General features: G+C 32.8%; 1 protein-coding gene and 1 pseudogene across 1 annotated transcript; both read left to right on the top strand.

Moving 5' to 3' along the window:
* The first annotated feature begins 954 nt into the window (after positions 1 to 954).
* On the top strand, positions 955 to 7,411 carry LOC133308698 (LIM domain-containing protein WLIM1-like; annotated as a pseudogene).
* A 9,486-nt stretch (positions 7,412 to 16,897) lies between these two features.
* On the top strand, positions 16,898 to 17,536 carry LOC133308697 (LOB domain-containing protein 4-like). Its single transcript, XM_061509373.1, has one exon. The coding sequence runs from the start codon at positions 16,898 to 16,900 to the stop codon at positions 17,534 to 17,536; it is 639 nt and encodes a 212-aa protein (XP_061365357.1).
* The last annotated feature ends 582 nt before the right edge of the window (positions 17,537 to 18,118 follow it).

Below are 18,118 nucleotides of genomic sequence, written 5' to 3'. Positions count from 1 at the left end.
AAATGGTTTAAACATTGAGAGAGAGATATTTAACATTATAATTACACGTAAATCTTAAGTATCAAAATTAGTATCAATTGAATTACAAGTTTGTTGGTAGATAATAATTTATGATTACTTTTATCATTATTCATTTTTTTATTTAATTATTCAAGATAGTTCTAAGCTTATATGCATTTATATTTGTAAAGGTTTTTTTGTGTGATGTGTATTCAAGATTGAACCACAAGTTCGTTACCATTTATAATTATTTTTCTACATGCATTTATATTAGTAGAGTTTTTTGTCGCGTATTCATGATTGAACCACAAGTTCATTACCGATTATTATTACTTTTATGCATACATTTATATTAGTAGAGATTTTTTGTCGTGTATTCATGATTGAACCAAAAGTAATTCGTTATCGATTATGATTACTTTTATGCATACATTTATATTAGTAGAGATTTTTTGTCGCGTATTCATGATTTACCAATTATAACTACTTTTATGCATACATTTATATTAGTAGAGATTTATTATCGCGTATTCATGATTGAACTACAAGTTCATTGTCACTTATAATTACTTTTATACATACATTTATATTTACTACCTGCTAAGTTTACTACCTTTACTACTGAATTATTACCATTAGATTAATTTTTAATCTAATGGCTCATATTTACCCCTTATAATTCTAATTTTTCCCTCACTCATCCCCCCTCTTTCTCTCTCTTTAAGTCACGCTTATCTCTCTCTCTCTCTCTCCAATTTCCCTTTTTTCATTGTTCTTTCTCATCGTTCCATTCATTCTTACAGAAGGTTGCCTTATCAGCTCACCACCCCTACCCTCCATCGTTCCCCTTTTTATGAATGTGAACCCTAACATCGTCGCTCTCATCTTTCTCACACCTCTTCAATACAGATCTAATCACAAGAAGGACCGAGTATTCCACGAAGCTTGTTTCAGATGCCACCACTGCAAAGGAACCTTCAAGGTCTCTCTCTGTCTTTTCTAGTGTCTCTTACTATAATATATAATTCTTCTTGGATATATGATCTAGTTCAGGCTTCTAGCTTTAGATCTGGTGTCTGCGATTGGTTATTAGAAGAAAGCAGGTGAATTTGTTGTAATCATAATATCGAGTGGCATCCGATATAGCATTTCCTTTTATAACTATGCACTTTTATCTTAAGAATATTATTTTTATGTTTCTAGTCATTTCTGGTTTCTATGAAATCCTAAATGTTTACAAAATCGACAAATAATATTGATTTTATTTACCTTTTGGTGTATTAAGGCATGTTACTACCTTATAATTTTCATAAAAGGAGTTTGCTAACAGATTCATGTATCTGTAACTTACCAACTACGATTCTTTTGAGGGAGTTCTTTATTACGGACACCAAAAATTTCTAAACCAGAAAAAAAATAGCGATAGTGAGGTAATAAATCCTAAATCTAGGTGCTTTCAATGCTCAACAGAATATTTAGTTTTTCAGCATTCAACTAATTTTTGAGGTGTTTTAATTAGAAACCTGCAGTAGCCAAAGTCTCAAGTATGTTTGGTGGAACCGGGGATAAATGTGTTGGTTGTCAGAAAACAATGTATCCCACTTATAAGGTAATAATAAAACCATAACTTTTGTACTCTAACATATCTTAATTCCAAACGAAGCATCCATCCATTGGCACACAATCCATCATCTTTCTCTATCTAAAACACTGATGTTGAGTACAAAACTAACTTTTTCTGCTTATGGAATCAATATTTTGTAATGATAAAGGTTATTGTGAATGGAACTCCTTACCGTAAGAGTTGTTTCAAATGCTGTCATGCAGAGTGTGATATCAATCCTTCCAATTACATAACAAATGAGGGAAAACTCTACTGCAAGCACCACCATATCCAACTGATCAAGGAGAAGGGCAATTTAAGCCAGTTTGAAGGTGACCATGAGAAGAGTGCAATGCATGGGAAAATCAATGATGAAGAAGTTGTGTCCAAGACTGTTGGGTTTGTGCTCTTTTACTAAAGCCCAAATGGGCTAATAGTATGAGAAGAGCCCAAGAACCTTAGAGCCCAATGAGCTTAGGTGTAAGAACCCGCACCGTTAATTAAGGTATTTAAATAATTAATTATGCAAAATTAGGAAATAATTCCATAACGGACCCTAATAATTATTAAGAGGCGTTAATAATCATGGTAACTTGGTAAGTGATTAAGAATGCTGAAAGTCGTTTTTCGAAAGAAAAGTGCAGATACCGGTTCTGCTAGTCGGTGTAAATGCGTACCGAAAAAGTATCCCGGAAAATTAATGTAAGTGCATGATAATTACTAGAATAATATGTAGGACTTGTAAAACGAGTTTCAAGTCCAAATAATAAGAACTGGTGCTAGAAACCGGTACTGGCTTTGAAAAACGTGTACCGAAAAGGTGCTCAGAAAAATATAATAAAAATATGTTAATTCTTGGAAAAATGTGTAGTTTCAGAATCCAAAGTTTGGGATTAAAATGCTAAGCGTAGCAATTAAAGTTTATACTGTGTGTTTTAATGAGTTTTGGTTATATATACCCTTTGTAAGGGCACAAAGCCCTAGAAAAATGATTTGCTGCGTGGCTTTTCTTGGAGGCTGACCAGAAATAGTGTTCTTAGGCTTCCTTCTCCATTTCTTGATCAAGTAATCACCTTTGATGCTTGTTCTTCCATTTAAACACTTGGTGAGGGTGAGGGTGAGGGTTGGCCTTGGGACTGCATTGTTGGCCTTTTTCTGAGTTAGAGAACCTGTGTGAGGGGGGCTGAACTGCTGAATTTGGTGTTTGAAGGGTGGGAGTCTCATTCTTGACATTTTGTTCTTCAAAGTGTCACCTTTGTGAAGAAAAACCTACTCTTGATGGTGTCATTTTCGTGCACATCCTTGAGTCAGACTTGAGGGGCTGTGTTGAGCTCCAAGAGCATCTCCATTCTGAGTTTTGAGCCTTGGTATGTTGTACCACCCTTTGATCTTGAGTTTTATGCTTAAAAATGGAAGCTTGATGCATGTTAAGGTTAAAAGATGATAACTTGTTATTGGGTAAGGCTTAACACACCTAGAAATGCATGTTTAAATGTTTAAAATCGGTAAAAACCCAACCTTGAAGGATATCTTTACGAAATGCAGAAACTGCATTCTGTCGTGAAATATCCGGATATCTGCCCGTGGAATATCCGAATATTGGATATCCGGATATGTGGTATCCGGATATGGGGTTTTGGGATATCTGGATATTGGATATCCGGATATTGGAATCTGTATATCCGAATATGGACAGTGAGATATCCGGATATTGCATATCCGGATATGGTCCCGAGGAATATCCAGATATTCTGGGATTTCGTAGAACAGTAGCTGTGTTGTGTGTACAGTAGGCTATTGGGGGTTTGTAGACCCTAGATTGATGAAGTTGAACTTCTGTAATTAGTGGACTAAGCCAGAATCATGTGATTAAGGGCTTGTGGCTTTGTTAGAAGCTTTAAGACATAAAACGTAATGAGAAGGCGTTATCTTTAATTTGTATGCATGTGGTACATGTTTATTGATTTATATTTGGTCCATATCAGATTGTGATCTGTTGTGATTGGACTTTGAGCTTGTGGCATTGGATAGCTAGCTTAGAGGTAAGCTTTTGTGTCCTCGGTTTGGTCATGTTGTGGTTCCACCATGTCCCATGGGGATATGGTATATGCATGCTGTATTACATGCTTTTGATGTTTTGGAAATGCTGTTGAGCTATTGTATGTTAGTGCCTTGTTGATATGCATGGAGGTGTTCCACCTATACGGTAAGCCTGAGTATGTAGAACATACAAGAGGGTGAGACTGTGGGTGAGGTGCAAGCGGTGTTCCTTGTACTATATGTACGGAATAGACGTATTCCTACATTTCTCTGGCCAGTAAATAGTGATTACACACATGCCATAGATATCTGTTGCACTACATATTTTTGGAACTGATAATGATATAAATGCTTTTAGAACTTATATTGCACATGTAAGTGAGCTTGAGGTGGAAGATCCTTGAGGACCCCTTGTCTTACTGAGATTTCTTGTTTAGAGATCTCACCCCACGTTTGAGGAATGCTTATTTTAGGGTCATGTAATGTTGAGACCTCAGGCGGAAGGAGGCCGGAGCTGAGTTAGATTGCTGTTATATTATGCTGCCATGATTGGATGCTGGATATGCATGTTGCTTATATGCTTATAGTTTCAGTTTATGTTTATGGAGTTTTATGTTGAGGCTGGTTGTTTACTATGTTTATTTGGTGAGCATGGGGATTGTCCATGACACATAGTATTGTTATGTCTTGAGTCTTTTGGAGTTGTAATAATGTATCAGGATATTGTCCGGATTACGAGATGTAATACCGTGATTTAGATACACACTTTATTTATATATTGAGGTATTTCAGTAGATGTCTTATTGCAATTTACATACAGGCGATATTAAGTAATCAATATGGTAATTGATAATGACGTCATAATTGAAAAGAAAAAGAATATTCCGCATTTTTATTCAAGCATCGCTTAATACAATGTAATGATAACACTACCGGATATATACGTGGTGTTACATTAGGGCTAGGGTTTCTTGGAACCTTTATAAATACTATCACTTAAGTCATCAGCCTCAGTGGTCAAATTGAAAAAGAGGTAAGCTCTGATCTGAAAGGTGCCCACACACTTCTCCTTCCCCCTAGAGAGATAGTTTGGAAGGTTTACCAAAACAATAGAGATCTGTTCGTGTTGTGATGCAGTAGTTCGTGAGTTCGTGTTGTAACGCAAATAATCAAGATGTGTGGAGAATCATCTCATATATGCGCTAACAAGAGGTAATAATAAACTATGATGATCTTATACATCCAAACCACAATGGTCTTAAACGTTTCCGCAGATGCAATTGCTCCTACAGAGACATGATAAAAGAGTCTTGTGTCTCAGAATTTTCCCTTTCTCAAGTTCCATGCATGTTTTGTGCACCATATATTTTTGCTGTCTCTCATGCTTTTACCATTACTTATAGTCAGGGAAGCTCCACTGAAGGAATTTGAATAATAATAATAATAATAATAATAATAATAATAATAGAAGGGATTTTACATTACTTGCAGATGAAATTCAAGTTGACGAATTTTGTAAGAATTCTGAGTAGGTGCCTTAATTTAGAAACTGGGTCTCAGACTCTTTTTCTTGATCATGCCACCACCCACTTATTTTAAAATTATTTTAGAGAAACTCTGCAACATTAACTTTTATTCAATGGTACATTTTTATATCAGAAGTTATTCTTTATTGGGATATCCTTACTTTTTTTTATAAATAAATTAATTTTTTAGAATATTTTTTTGGGTATCAAATATGATGGTATTCTTTATTTTATTTTAATTACAACCATGTCTTTTATTTAATATTTTTAAATCATTTGTTGGGAAAACTCGGTTCCCTCAAGCTCGGCTAAGCAGCCTTTGTGCGAAAGTCAATCAACAAGATCCTGATCTCGGCAATACCTCGGCCTGAACTTCACCAGGTAAGGCAGCGCAGCGGAACAATCAAAAACGAAAAAATCAAAATAGGAGAGAGAGAGAGAAGAAGAACACAACGAGTTTTAACGTGGGAAAACCTTCTCCAATGAAGAAGTAAAAACCCACGGGACCTAGTCCAGATCAGAAATCCACTATGAAAATAATGGTTACAACGAATCAAATACACCAATGTGGTGGTTAACTCAACCTCTCCAACAATAGTGATAATCAAACTACCCTAGAGATGTTTCACTCAAACTCTCTCTAGAGATCTCGGCAATACTTTACTCAAATGCAAAGTATTCATGATTTACCAATTATGATTACTTTTATGCATACATTTATATTAGTAGAGATTTATTATCGCGTATTCATGATTGAACTACAAGTTCATTGTCACTTATACTTACTTTTATACATACGTTTATATTTACTACCTACTAAGTTTACTACCTTTACTACTGAATTATTACCATTAGATTAATTTTTAATCTAATGGCTCATATTTACCCCTTATAATTCTAATTTTTCCCTCACTCATCCCCCTCTTTCTCTCTCTTTAAGTCACGCTTATCTCTCTCTCTCTCTCTCTCTCTCCAAATTCCCTCTCTTCATTGTTCTTTCTCATCGTTCCATTCATCCTTACAGAAGGTTGCCTTATCAGCTCACCACCCATGCCCTCCATCGTTCCCCTTTTTATGAATGTTAACCCTAACATCGTCGCTCTCATCTTTCTCACACCTCTTCAATACAGATCTAATCACAAGAAGGACCGAGTATTCCACGAAGCTTGTTTCAGATGCCACCACTGCAAAGGAACCTTCAAGGTCTCTCTCTGTCTTTTCTAGTGTCTCTTACTATAATATATAATTCTTCTTGGATATATGATCTAGTTCAGGCTTCTAGCTTTAGATCTGGTGTCTGCGATTGGTTATTAGAAGAAAGCAGGTGAATTTGTTGTAATCATAATATCGAGTGGCATCCGATATAGCATTTCCTTTTATAACTATGCACTTTTATCTTAAGAATATTATTTTTATGTTTCTAGTCATTTCTGGTTTTTATGAAATCCTAAATGTTTACAAAATCGACAAATAATATTGATTTTATTTACCTTTTGGTGTATTAAGGCATGTTACTACCTTATAATTTTCATAAAAGAAGTTTGCTAACAGATTCATGTATCTGTAACTTATCAACTACGATTCTTTTGAGGGAGTTCTTTATTATGGACACCAAAAATTTCTAAACCAGAAAAAAAATAGCGATAGTGAGGTAATAAATCCTAAATCTAGGTGCTTGCAATGCTCAACAGAATATTTAGTTTTTCAGCATTCAACTAATTTTTGAGGTGTTTTAATTAGAAACCTGCAGCAGCCAAAGTCTCAAGTATGGTTGGTGGAACCAGGGATAAATGTGTTGGTTGTCAGAAAACAATGTATCCCACTTAGAAGGTAATAATACAACCATAACTTTTGTACTCTAACATATCTTAATTCCAAACGAAGCATCCATCCATTGGCACACAATCCATCATCTTTCTCTATCTAAAACACTGATGTTGAGTACAAAACTAACTTTTTCTGCTTATGGAATCAATATTTTGTAATGATAAAGGTTATTGTGAATGGAACTCCGTACCGTAAGAGTTGTTTCAAATGCTGCCATACAGAGTGTGATATCAATCCTTCCAATTACATAACACATGAGGGAAAACTCTACTGCAAGCACCACCATATCCAATTGATCAAGGAGAAGGGAAATTTAAGCCAGCTTGAAGGTGACCATGAGAAGAGTGCAATGCATGGGAAAATCAATGATGAAGAAGTTGTGTCCAAGACTGTTGGGTTTGTGCTCTTTTACTAAAGCCCAAATGGGCTAATAGTATAAGAAGAGCACAAGAACCTTAGAGCCCAATGAGCTTAGGGCTAGGGTTTCTTGGAACCTTTATAAATACTATCACTTAAGTCATCAGCCTCAGTGGTTAAATTGAAAAAGAGGTAAGCTCAGATCTGAAAGGTGCCCACACACTTCTCCTCCCCCCTAGAGAGATAGTTTGGAAGGTTTACCAAAATAGTAGAGATCTGTTCGTGCTGTGATGCAGTAGTTTATGAGTTCATGTTGTGACGCAAAGAATCAAGGAGTGTGGAGCATCATCTCATATATGCGCTAACAAGAGGTAATAATAAACTATGATGATCCTATACATCCAAACCACAATGGTCTTAAACGTTGCCGCAGATGCAATTGCTCCTGCAGAGATATGATAAAAGAGTCTTGTGTCTCAGAATTTTCCCTTTCTCAAGTTCCATGTATGTTTTGTGCACCATATATTTTTGCTGTCTCTCGTGCTTTTACCATTACTTGTAGTCACGGAAGCTCCACTGAAGGAATTTGAATAATAATAATAATAATAATAATAATATAAGGGATTTTACCATTTCTTGTAGATGAAATTCAAGTTGACGAATTTTGTAAGAATTCTGAGTAGGTGCCTTAATTTAGAAACTGGGTCTCAGACTTTTTTTCTTGATCATGCCACCACCCACTTATTTTAAAATTATTTTAGAGAAACTCTGCAACAGTTACTTTTATTCAATGGTACATTTTTATATCATAAGTTATTCTTTATTGGGATATCCTTAATTTTTTTATAATTAAATTAATTTTCTGGAATATTTTTTTGGGTATCAAATATGATGGTATTCTTTATTTTATTTTAATTACAACCATGTCTTTTATTTAATATTTTTTAAATCATTGAGGTTTAAAAAGGAAATCCAGGTCCTAGCAAGCGTGAAATGTTTTTTTTTCTTGTTATTCTACCCATTAAAATACCATTATTTTCCCATTGATAAAATCATTCTACATGTTATGACACTTTTTAAAATTCTCATCGACTTCCTATTGATATCCTACACTCAAGTTATAATACCTAAATTTTGTTTCCCACTACCCAGTTGAATAAGAGGAATTTAGAAGGAGAAGTGAGTGTTTGTGCAGTTCCCAGACAGAGAGAGAGAGAATGGGAGATGAATGAGGGAAATATTAGGATTACAAGGGATAAATATGAGTTGTTAGATAAAAAATTAATCTAATGGTAATTATTTAGTAGTAAAGGTAGTAAGCTTAGCAGGTAGTAAATATAAACCCCTCCCCTTACTTTTATACATACATTTATATTAATGGAGACTTTTTGTCGCATATTCATAATTGAAGTATTAATTTATTTCAAATTTATTGGCTGTTAATCTATGATTATTTTTATCATTATCAGTGTGTTTTAATTTAATTATCTATAATAGTTAGATGAGTTCTAAATTTACATGCATTTGTATTGATAAAAGTTTTTTTGGCATATTCATAATAAACTTATTAATAATATGTTTCATTTGATAGAAATACAATATAATATATAAATTTATTAATCTGTCTTCACCTAATGATTTAAATTTTTAGATTGAATTAATTCTTTATATAATATATGTTGTCGCCCTTTTTTTCTATTAAATATTCAATTGTGAAATTTGTTAACACAAATAAATAGATATGGGCATTGTCCACTATTTATGTTCAATAGGCTCTTGGGTGATGAATATTAAAAATATAATATACAAAATCTTTCATATGTATTTATCTAAATGCTTAAACTTTTACATTGAATTAATTCTTTACATAATTTGAGTTTTTTAATTTAATTATACTAAATTGTGATTTGGATTATTAAATTTTACGTTATATATTTTTTATTTTCAAAAATAAGCAAAAAAATTATGATTGATTAAGGGTGTGCATGGCAACCATTATGTTTCCTGACATTATTTCTGAAAAGAAACAATTCTTTTCTATTTCTATGTCTTAGAATAGTTTCTGAGAAAAAAATTATGTTTGATAACATGTTCTATTTTGTTCTATTTTTATTCCAAGAATGAAAATTATGTTTGATAACACAACAAATAATATAATAAAAATAATTCCTGTTAAGCATAAAAAAATTTCGGATTATCACTTTCCTTTTCATATTCTGTGGTGGCAGTGGCGATGGCGGTGATGGTGCTGGCATGGCGATGGAGGTCTGTGGCTGCGATGATGGTGGTTGTGGTGGGTGACGGTAGTAATGATGGTAGTGGTGATGGTAGTGTTTATTACAAAGGAGTGTCTTTCAACTGGCTAGTATCACAATTATCTTCGTCTTTTTTTTTTTCATACTCTTCGTCATTATTAATCCTTGGACAGTGTTGTTCTTAAACATAGTACATGATTTCTAATAAGTTCAAACTATTATGAAAAATATTAACTATGTTTTATTATAGTAAAAAAAGTATTTAATATTATTTTAGATAACTTTGTCTAATATTTATCAAAATGATGTCATTTTGGGATTGAAAAATTAAAAAATTAAAATGATAAAAACTATATTATAACCCTAAAATAAATTAACATTATAAACACATCATGATTTCAGCCCTAAAATGATGTTGTTTCGGTAAACATTAGACAAAATTATTTAAAATAATTTTAAAAAAATGAACCATTTATTATAGATAATTTTATTTGATGATAATAATTTGAGAAATCCGGGGTGTTTAATAAAGCATCAATTTGAGAAAAGAGAAAAATAAAACAAATTGTGAAAATTAAACTCACAATAAAAAATTGTCTGTAAATTAAATATTAATTTTTTTATTAATATTGTTTTTAAAAATTAACCAAAATTAAGAAGGTCCAGAAAAGGACACGGTGCCATGGTGGCACCTAAATATTGCTTTTCTTTTTCGTCTTTTTTTTTTCCCCCACGTTATGGTGCATTAAGGGAAATTAACTTGAAAAGCGAGTTCTTGCTTGCATGAACGTAACGTGTGAGGCTGCGCGAGGTTCACTGTATATCAGATTCTCTCACGGTGAGGATTGAGTTGGATTGACTCGATTTGAAATTACGGGTAAAAGACAAGACTTAATAAAGGAAAAGGAGTTTAACGTTAGGCAGGAAAGGGAATAAGCATGAATGCGTCTTCAATACTCCGACATGAAATTATCAGCGTTATTAGAACTCACAAACAGTAATTATTGTCTAGATATTAGTCCGCGGGCGAAGACATTAATCTTTAACCACAAAAAACTTAGTCATTAATCGATTAATTCAATTGTGCCGGACATGACTACGAGAAAACGAAGTCACTACGGATTAAGCTTTGGCAATTGGTATCAGCTGATCTATGTATTTGGTGGTCTCAATAATAAATAACTTTTAATATAATGTATAATTGCAACTTACAAGTTTAGCCTCTCAGATAGAAAGAATCACGATTACATTTTGCCAAAAAAAGGTTCCTGAGCTTGTGTTTGTGTGCAGTCTCTTATTCATCGACTTCTCTTTTTATTTTTTATTTTTGTTTCTCCATCTTAAAAAATCCTAGATCCGTAATTGTTCCTACAGCTTTCTAGCCACTTTGCTTTTATAAATAAATAAATAAATAAAAAAGACATCCCACACGTACTTACTTGAAATCATTAATTAATACAATTAATTATTAATAATCACTAATTAATACAATTAATAATTTAAAATATAAAATTAATAATCGTTAATTACTAAAAGAAATTATATACTTAAATCACAAATTATTAAAACTAGTAATAATTTATTGTAGTAATCTGTAGCGGACCTAGAAGATTTGATTTATGTTCGCACATTTAGTGGCAAACGTTCGGGGCAGTGTTCCCAAAAACTATTTTTTAAAGAAAATTTTAAATACATTAAAAATAAAAAAAATATAAATAAGAAAAAGAAAAGAAAAATACAACTTAACATAAAAAATAGTAGTCAATAGTGAACTAAACTATTACAATAAAACAATTAAAAAAACATTTTTTGATTATTCGTTCCTTGAAAATAAATAATGTATGTTTAGTAATGATTTTTTTTGAATACAGATTAAACTAATCTAAATATACACCCAATTAAATCATCACCAAACATCCACTAAAATAGTATTTTTATTATTTTATTATTTATTTTTTTTTAATTTTTCTTCCCTCTCTTTGCTTTCCCTGTCTTAGTGTCTTATATTGACCACGGCTGCTTGAATACGAATCTTGCAGCTTCTAAAGACAAAGAGGTTTTTGATTAAGATTTGCTTCTTGGGATTTGGTCAACTAAACCAAAAAAATTTGACTTTAAGAGGTTTTTGTTGTTTCAGTGAGTGACTAAGTCTTCCGCCTTGTAATAGGGAAGGTGGCGGTGGGAGCAGCGCTGGTGGTGCACCACCGCATGAGGAGCTTAGAGAAGTGCGGTCGTGCAGTGGCATGGTGAAGGAGTTTGAAGAACAATGGGGTGCCCTAATTGGGAAGCTTATGTAAGTTTCTGATGCCATGGAGGCTGAGATGCATGACCAGGTGATCAGTTTCTCAGTCCTGATTCTCCTCTGCAACCTAACAGTCGGTAAGGTGGCTGAGGCTAAAGCTACGCTATCCTGAAATCCTTTAGCACTTCGAACTAACATGTACTGTGCACAAGCAACTGTAAAAAAAAATTCCCCACAATTTTATGTCTGCACTTAAGGACAAAGGCACAAGTGTAGGTCTGCCAATGGTAGTAATTATTCCCTAAATGAATTAACACAAAATTTCAATCCATTAATTTATTATAAGAATACACAAATCCTTTGTATGCGTGCCTACGTGAGATAGATAAACTCACCTTAACTTACCTTATATATTACACAGGATGTAGGGTAAGCGGCAGGTATAAATGAGCTAGGTTAGACTAAGCTTTAACTTAAATAGAATAAGTTTGTATAAAATACTTTATGCCTTACAAGATCTGTTAGCCTGTGTAGGCCCAAATTATAAATCTGGTCTAGCATATATTTAAAAAACAAAAGTCAGGCCTAGGCCTGTTAGCCTGTTTAAACCTATTAGATATTTAATAATTAAAAAAATTACTTTATTATTCAAAATTATTAAAATAATAATTTTATTTATTTTACTAAAATAAATAAAACGATATAGGCTAGCTTGTAAGTTTATAGACCCGGCATGTAAAAGAAAATCTATGACCTGCTTTGTAAATATGCTTTTTTAAAAGTCTAAGAAACTGTTCTATTTTATTATATATAATAAGCCGAGTCTGATCTATTATAGGCTGGGCCGTAGGCCCCTGTTAGACCGTCTGGCCCATTTATACCCAAATAAGGGGTTGGTATGTTGGGGTGGTTCGTGTTGCATATGCCAATTCGGGTAAGTACATGCTACTAAATCATGTTGATTGACGCTAATGAGTGGGAAAAGCCTCATTGTAAAGTGAAAATAAAACAAAAGGATTGTAAAGTGAATGTAAAACAAAAGTTTCATTTATTTCTACAGTGAATGTAGATAAATTATCTGCATTGAACCTAAAATTATATCATTTTGAAATAGAAATTAAGGTATTTTTGTAATCAATATTTATTCCAAAGTTATAATAGTCTTTATCATTATAATTTTTTAATCTTCTAACCCAAAATGACGTCGTTTTAAGAGTGAATGTAGATAACTTATTTGGTAGAAACATTAAAGCCTAAAAGAAAATGGTAAAGAAAATGCCTTAACATGAAAAGAAGGAGAGATAAATTAGCATGATTTTTTTTTTTTGGTAATTTTTTTAACAAAGTAACAAATATAATTATCTATATATAGTAATGAATGTAAGGTAAGTCTATGAAGTATAAATTAATGAATATATATATATATATATATGTATGGAAAAAATATTTCTACAGCCACTTTGGATAAGACTATCTACAGCTACCTCAAAAACTACGTCGTTTTGATTAATGAAGGGTGTTTTTGTAATTTTAGGTGAATTAATGAGGGGTGTTTCAGTAAAATACATATGATAAAAAATAAACAAAATTACAGAAACACCCTTCACTAATTCATCTAAAATTACGGAAACACCCTTCATTAATTAAAACGATGTGGTTTTGAGGTAGCTGTAAATAACATTATCTAAAGTGGCTGTAGAATGCTTATCCATACATATATATATATATATATATATATATATATATATATATATATATATATATATATATATATATCCAATTGTTTGACATCCAGCAGTTAATTATTTACCATATATATGTGATATCATTAAATGTGGGGAATCATCCATACACCTGTCGTTGATGGACGTCAAGTGACACTTGTCATTGCTGGACGTTAAGCAGCATGAGAAATGATTTTACCATATATATATATAAAGAAATAGAAATATAATGTTGTAGAAGAGTTATTAAATTATGTTATAGAGATAGAGATTGTGGGCCTCACACTCATTTTGTTTTTTGTTTTTTGTTTTTTGAAAACTAAGTGTGGGTCCCACAATCCCTATCTTTATAACATAACCTAACAACTCTCCTACGACATTATTCTTCTTTTTCCCATATATATATATATATATAGATAGGGATAGGGATAGGATCATTTGGCACCGATGGCCAAAATCAACGGTTAGAATTTGATGTCAAATTTTAAAGTTTAATACCGATGTTAAAGGATCCTGCTGCATATATGTGTGTGTGTGTGTGTGTGTGTGTGTGCGCGTGTGTGTGCGCGTGCGCGCTTTTAAACTTATATGTGTCAGATGAAGAAGTTGGACACTCTCTGGCGGATGAATGGTACAATATTCATCTGACACACATAATATAGTACCATTCATCCGCCAGAGAGTGTCCAACTTCTTCATCTGACACATATATGATAGTGTACTTATAAGTTTGACACCTTATCTGAGAGTCATTCGACCAAAAATGATCAATGGTGTCACATGCTTACAAATCAGAGTCATTTTTTGATCTAATAGCTCTAAGATGATGTGTCAAATTTCAAATTTGACACTGGTGAGGTAGGATCCTTTGACACCAGTGTCAAATTTGAAATTTGACACCTCATCAGAGCCATTAGATCAAAAAAGATCAACGACTCTGATTTGTAAGCATGTGACACTATTAATCTTTTTTTATCTAACGAATCTCAGATGAGGTGTGAATTTTTAAATTTAACACTAGTGTCAAAGGATCCTACAACTCTCTCTCTCTCTCGCTCTATATATATATAAGATTTGTGTATTTTATAATTAATTAAGGGACCAAAATATTGTGTAAATTCATGTAGAGAAAATTGAGTGCAAATAATTACAAGTTATAGTTTTAGTGATATAATTATTAATTATTAATTTTTTTTGGAATTACCCAACCCTAATTATCTCTTTGAGACGAGTTGGCATTAATTATTAATTTTAGTAATTAATGAATAGTAAATATCAATTTTGGTAAATTTTTAAATCATTTTTCAATATTAAAAATAAAATAATGGTAATTATCAATTACCATGAATTATTGATATCAATGGTAATCGTGTAATATTAATATATCAATTATTATAATTGATTGATTATATAATAGAAAAATGTTTCTACAGTTACTTGCAGATAAATTATCTACGTTTATTCCCATAATGATGTCATTTTAGTGTTGAAATATTAAAAAATTATAATTATAAAAACTATTATAACTCTTAAAATAAATTAAAATTACAAAAATACCTTAATTTTCGTCCCAAAACGACGTCGTTTTAGACTTAATGCATATAATTTATCTGCATTTACTTTCGAAAAAACGAACCCTTATATAATTATAATTATATTATATTTATGGGTTCTAATTAAGAGTGATTGATTTTGTATTTATGAGTTCGATTCATGATAATTTTATTATAATTTATGGTTGTGATGCAAGATGCTACCGATCATGAAATCGCACTAATTGCTTTTAAATGACCATTGAAAACTTGATCGAACAAATCCTCCTTCCCCTCAATCAAGCTGCAAATCAAAGGAATATGGTTTATTTTACATTTTCCTTTTTTCAATTACTCGACAAATACTATACGAATTAGCTTGAATACAGTACCTACATGAAAATTATCTATATGACAGTATATTAATCTTTTCGAATAATTTCTCATGATATATTACCAAATCCGTGGCATATATATATAGTTAATATCTTAATATGAAGTATTAAACGTTAATGTTTTTCCATAAAAAGTCATGATTAATGATAGATGAGGATTCGATTCGATTTGATTTATGTACCCTGTAAAGAGTGAAAAGAATTTGTACTGAAAAAAAAAAAAGTGAAAAGTATTGGGCTTATTTAGAGCTGGCAAAACGGGCTCGGCTCGGCTCGGCGGGCCAACCCGTCAAATGAGGCGGGGTGGACTCAATTTTTGGTAGGTTGATGGAGGGCATAGGCGGGTCGAGGCGGGTCAGTGTAAAATAGGCTCGGGCTGGCGAGCCAACCCGCCAAACGAGGCGGGGCGGGCTGAGTTTTTCAGCCCACTTTCAAAAGCGGGGCGTGGCGGGCTGACTCATTTTTTGGCGGGTTGATTGCGGGGTGGGGTGGGGCGGGGGGCGGCCCACTTTGTCACCTCTAGGCTTATTCCCTGTTTTACTACCCCCAAAAAAAAAAGTAAAAAGTACATGGAGGGATATCCTCACTACTAAAATTTTTCACTGTCAACTTACTACCTATCTAATCATCGTTAGATTAACATTTTCTCTCTCTTCAAAAACTTTTTAACATTCTCTCTTTAATCCAATGGTAATGTGATGGGTAGTAAATTAGTAGTAAGAATTTTTGATAGTTAGAATATCTTCACTCTCATGAAAATTAGAAATTTGAAAAAAGGGGAAATATTTTATATGGAATGTTATTTTCATTGTACATGAGAATAGTTCTTTCATATTACAAAAAGAAATCTCGTGGGCCCACCGTCACAGGATAGAAAAAAAAATGAGATAATTTTATCACGTGAAATGAGCGTAGTATTTCCCATATTTTATTGGGATAGGATATTGTGACATAAGTTATGTTACATTCATTTGACACCCAGTCAATTTCACCGTTAGATCGCTTATGTTGATCCAACGGTTATATTTATTTTCATCTTTGTATGGTCATGATTTTCCAAATTTAATATTTTATATTTATTTCTACCTTTTTATGGTTATGATTTTTCATATTAAATTTGGAAAATCATGACCATAAAAAGGTAAAAATAAATATAAAATATTAAATTTGGAAAATCATGACCATACAAAGATGGAAATAAAAATAACCGATGAATCAACATAAGCGATCTAACGGTGAGATTGATTGGGTGTCACATGAGTGTAACATAACTTGGGTGTCACAATATCCTATCCCTATTTTATTTGCTATTTAAATTGATTAGAGAAGGCAACATATGTTATTGTTACCAACAAGCAGCCCCATCTTGTGTGTTTCAGTGTTCATTTGTTCAACTATGTCATCGTCATCGAATTCTCAGTGTGCAGCATGCATGTATCAGCGCAGAGAATGCACCCAGGAATGCATTTTCGCGCCGTATTTTCCGTCTGACAACCCACAGAGGTTTGCCAAGGTGGACCAGGTGTTCGGAGCGAATAATGTGGCCAACCTTCTAAGCGAGGTGAACGCGGCGCAGCGTGAAAATGCTGTCGAGTCAATGGTTTATGAGGCAGAGTTACGCCTGCGAGATCCAGTCTATGGTTGCCTTCGTGTGGTCTCTGTTCTCCAACAAAGACTGAAACAATTGCAGACTCAACTCTTGTATGCTAGGAATGTACTTGTCTCCTACACCGGAGAGCAGGCTATCATACCACCATCTTCTCTTACCAATTTCCACCAATTACCCCCCACTACTTCTCCTCTTCCTCTTTTTCCCTTCAACGATATCATTTCTCCTCAAGAGGTTTTTGCTTCTCAAAACCACATGTCTCTAATTTCACCTTCTCTGGTCACCGCTGACAATTCTCATGGTCAAATTCAAAATAACCAGCATCCTCTTCATCATGACCAAATGCTTTCACCACAATCATATGAGTTTGAGGAGCAGCCTAATTCCGAAAGCGACGAGAGTACAAGCACTGATCCATCTTATTAATTTCTTTCCTCATTATTGTAATAATTTATCGCCTTTGATTTCATTTTAAAATTATATATCAATTTATCATTTTTCTTAAATTATATATCAATATATATCTATTTGACCAATATTTGCTCCACATTTAATTGAGTAAATGAGCAGATTAATCAAGTAGAAAAGATTGATATATAATTTGAAAGGATGAATTTATATAGAATTTGGAAAGGGATCAAGTGATAAAAAAAAAATTAAAACGAGAGGCAAATTTATCAATCACTCCCTACTTCGCATGGCTTCACTTTTTTTATTCTTCAAATAATTTTGAAGCTAGGTTTATCTTTTTTGCTTGTTTAATTCAAATCCTTTTTAAGTTTTGCTATCTTTCGTTTTTTTGTTTTGGCATATGTACGGATTATGGAATAATTTTCTTTTATGCAATTTTATGAATGATTTTTGCGTGGTTTGATGATGTTCATTAGTGTTCACCAATATAGTGGCACCAGAAATTAACTTGTATTTAGTCTTTTATGTGGATCAAGTTTTAATGGTTTTCCGAAACGATCACTATACTATTCTTCAAATCTCTTCAATGTCTTTAAA

Source organism: Gastrolobium bilobum, unplaced genomic scaffold (genome assembly GCF_033153095.1).
Source record: "Gastrolobium bilobum isolate Gb01-03AN ecotype WA unplaced genomic scaffold, APGP_CSIRO_Gbil_v1 utg2170, whole genome shotgun sequence".
In the NCBI taxonomy this organism is placed as follows: Eukaryota; Viridiplantae; Streptophyta; class Magnoliopsida; order Fabales; family Fabaceae; genus Gastrolobium; species Gastrolobium bilobum.
The sequence above is the reverse complement of the archived record's forward strand: the minus strand, read 5'-3'. Positions and strand labels throughout refer to the sequence as shown.

Coding starts and splice junctions, on each gene's coding strand:
- LOC133308697 (XM_061509373.1), top strand. CDS start 16,898: ATGTCATCGTCATCGAATTCTCAGTGTGCAGCATGCATGTATCAGCGC.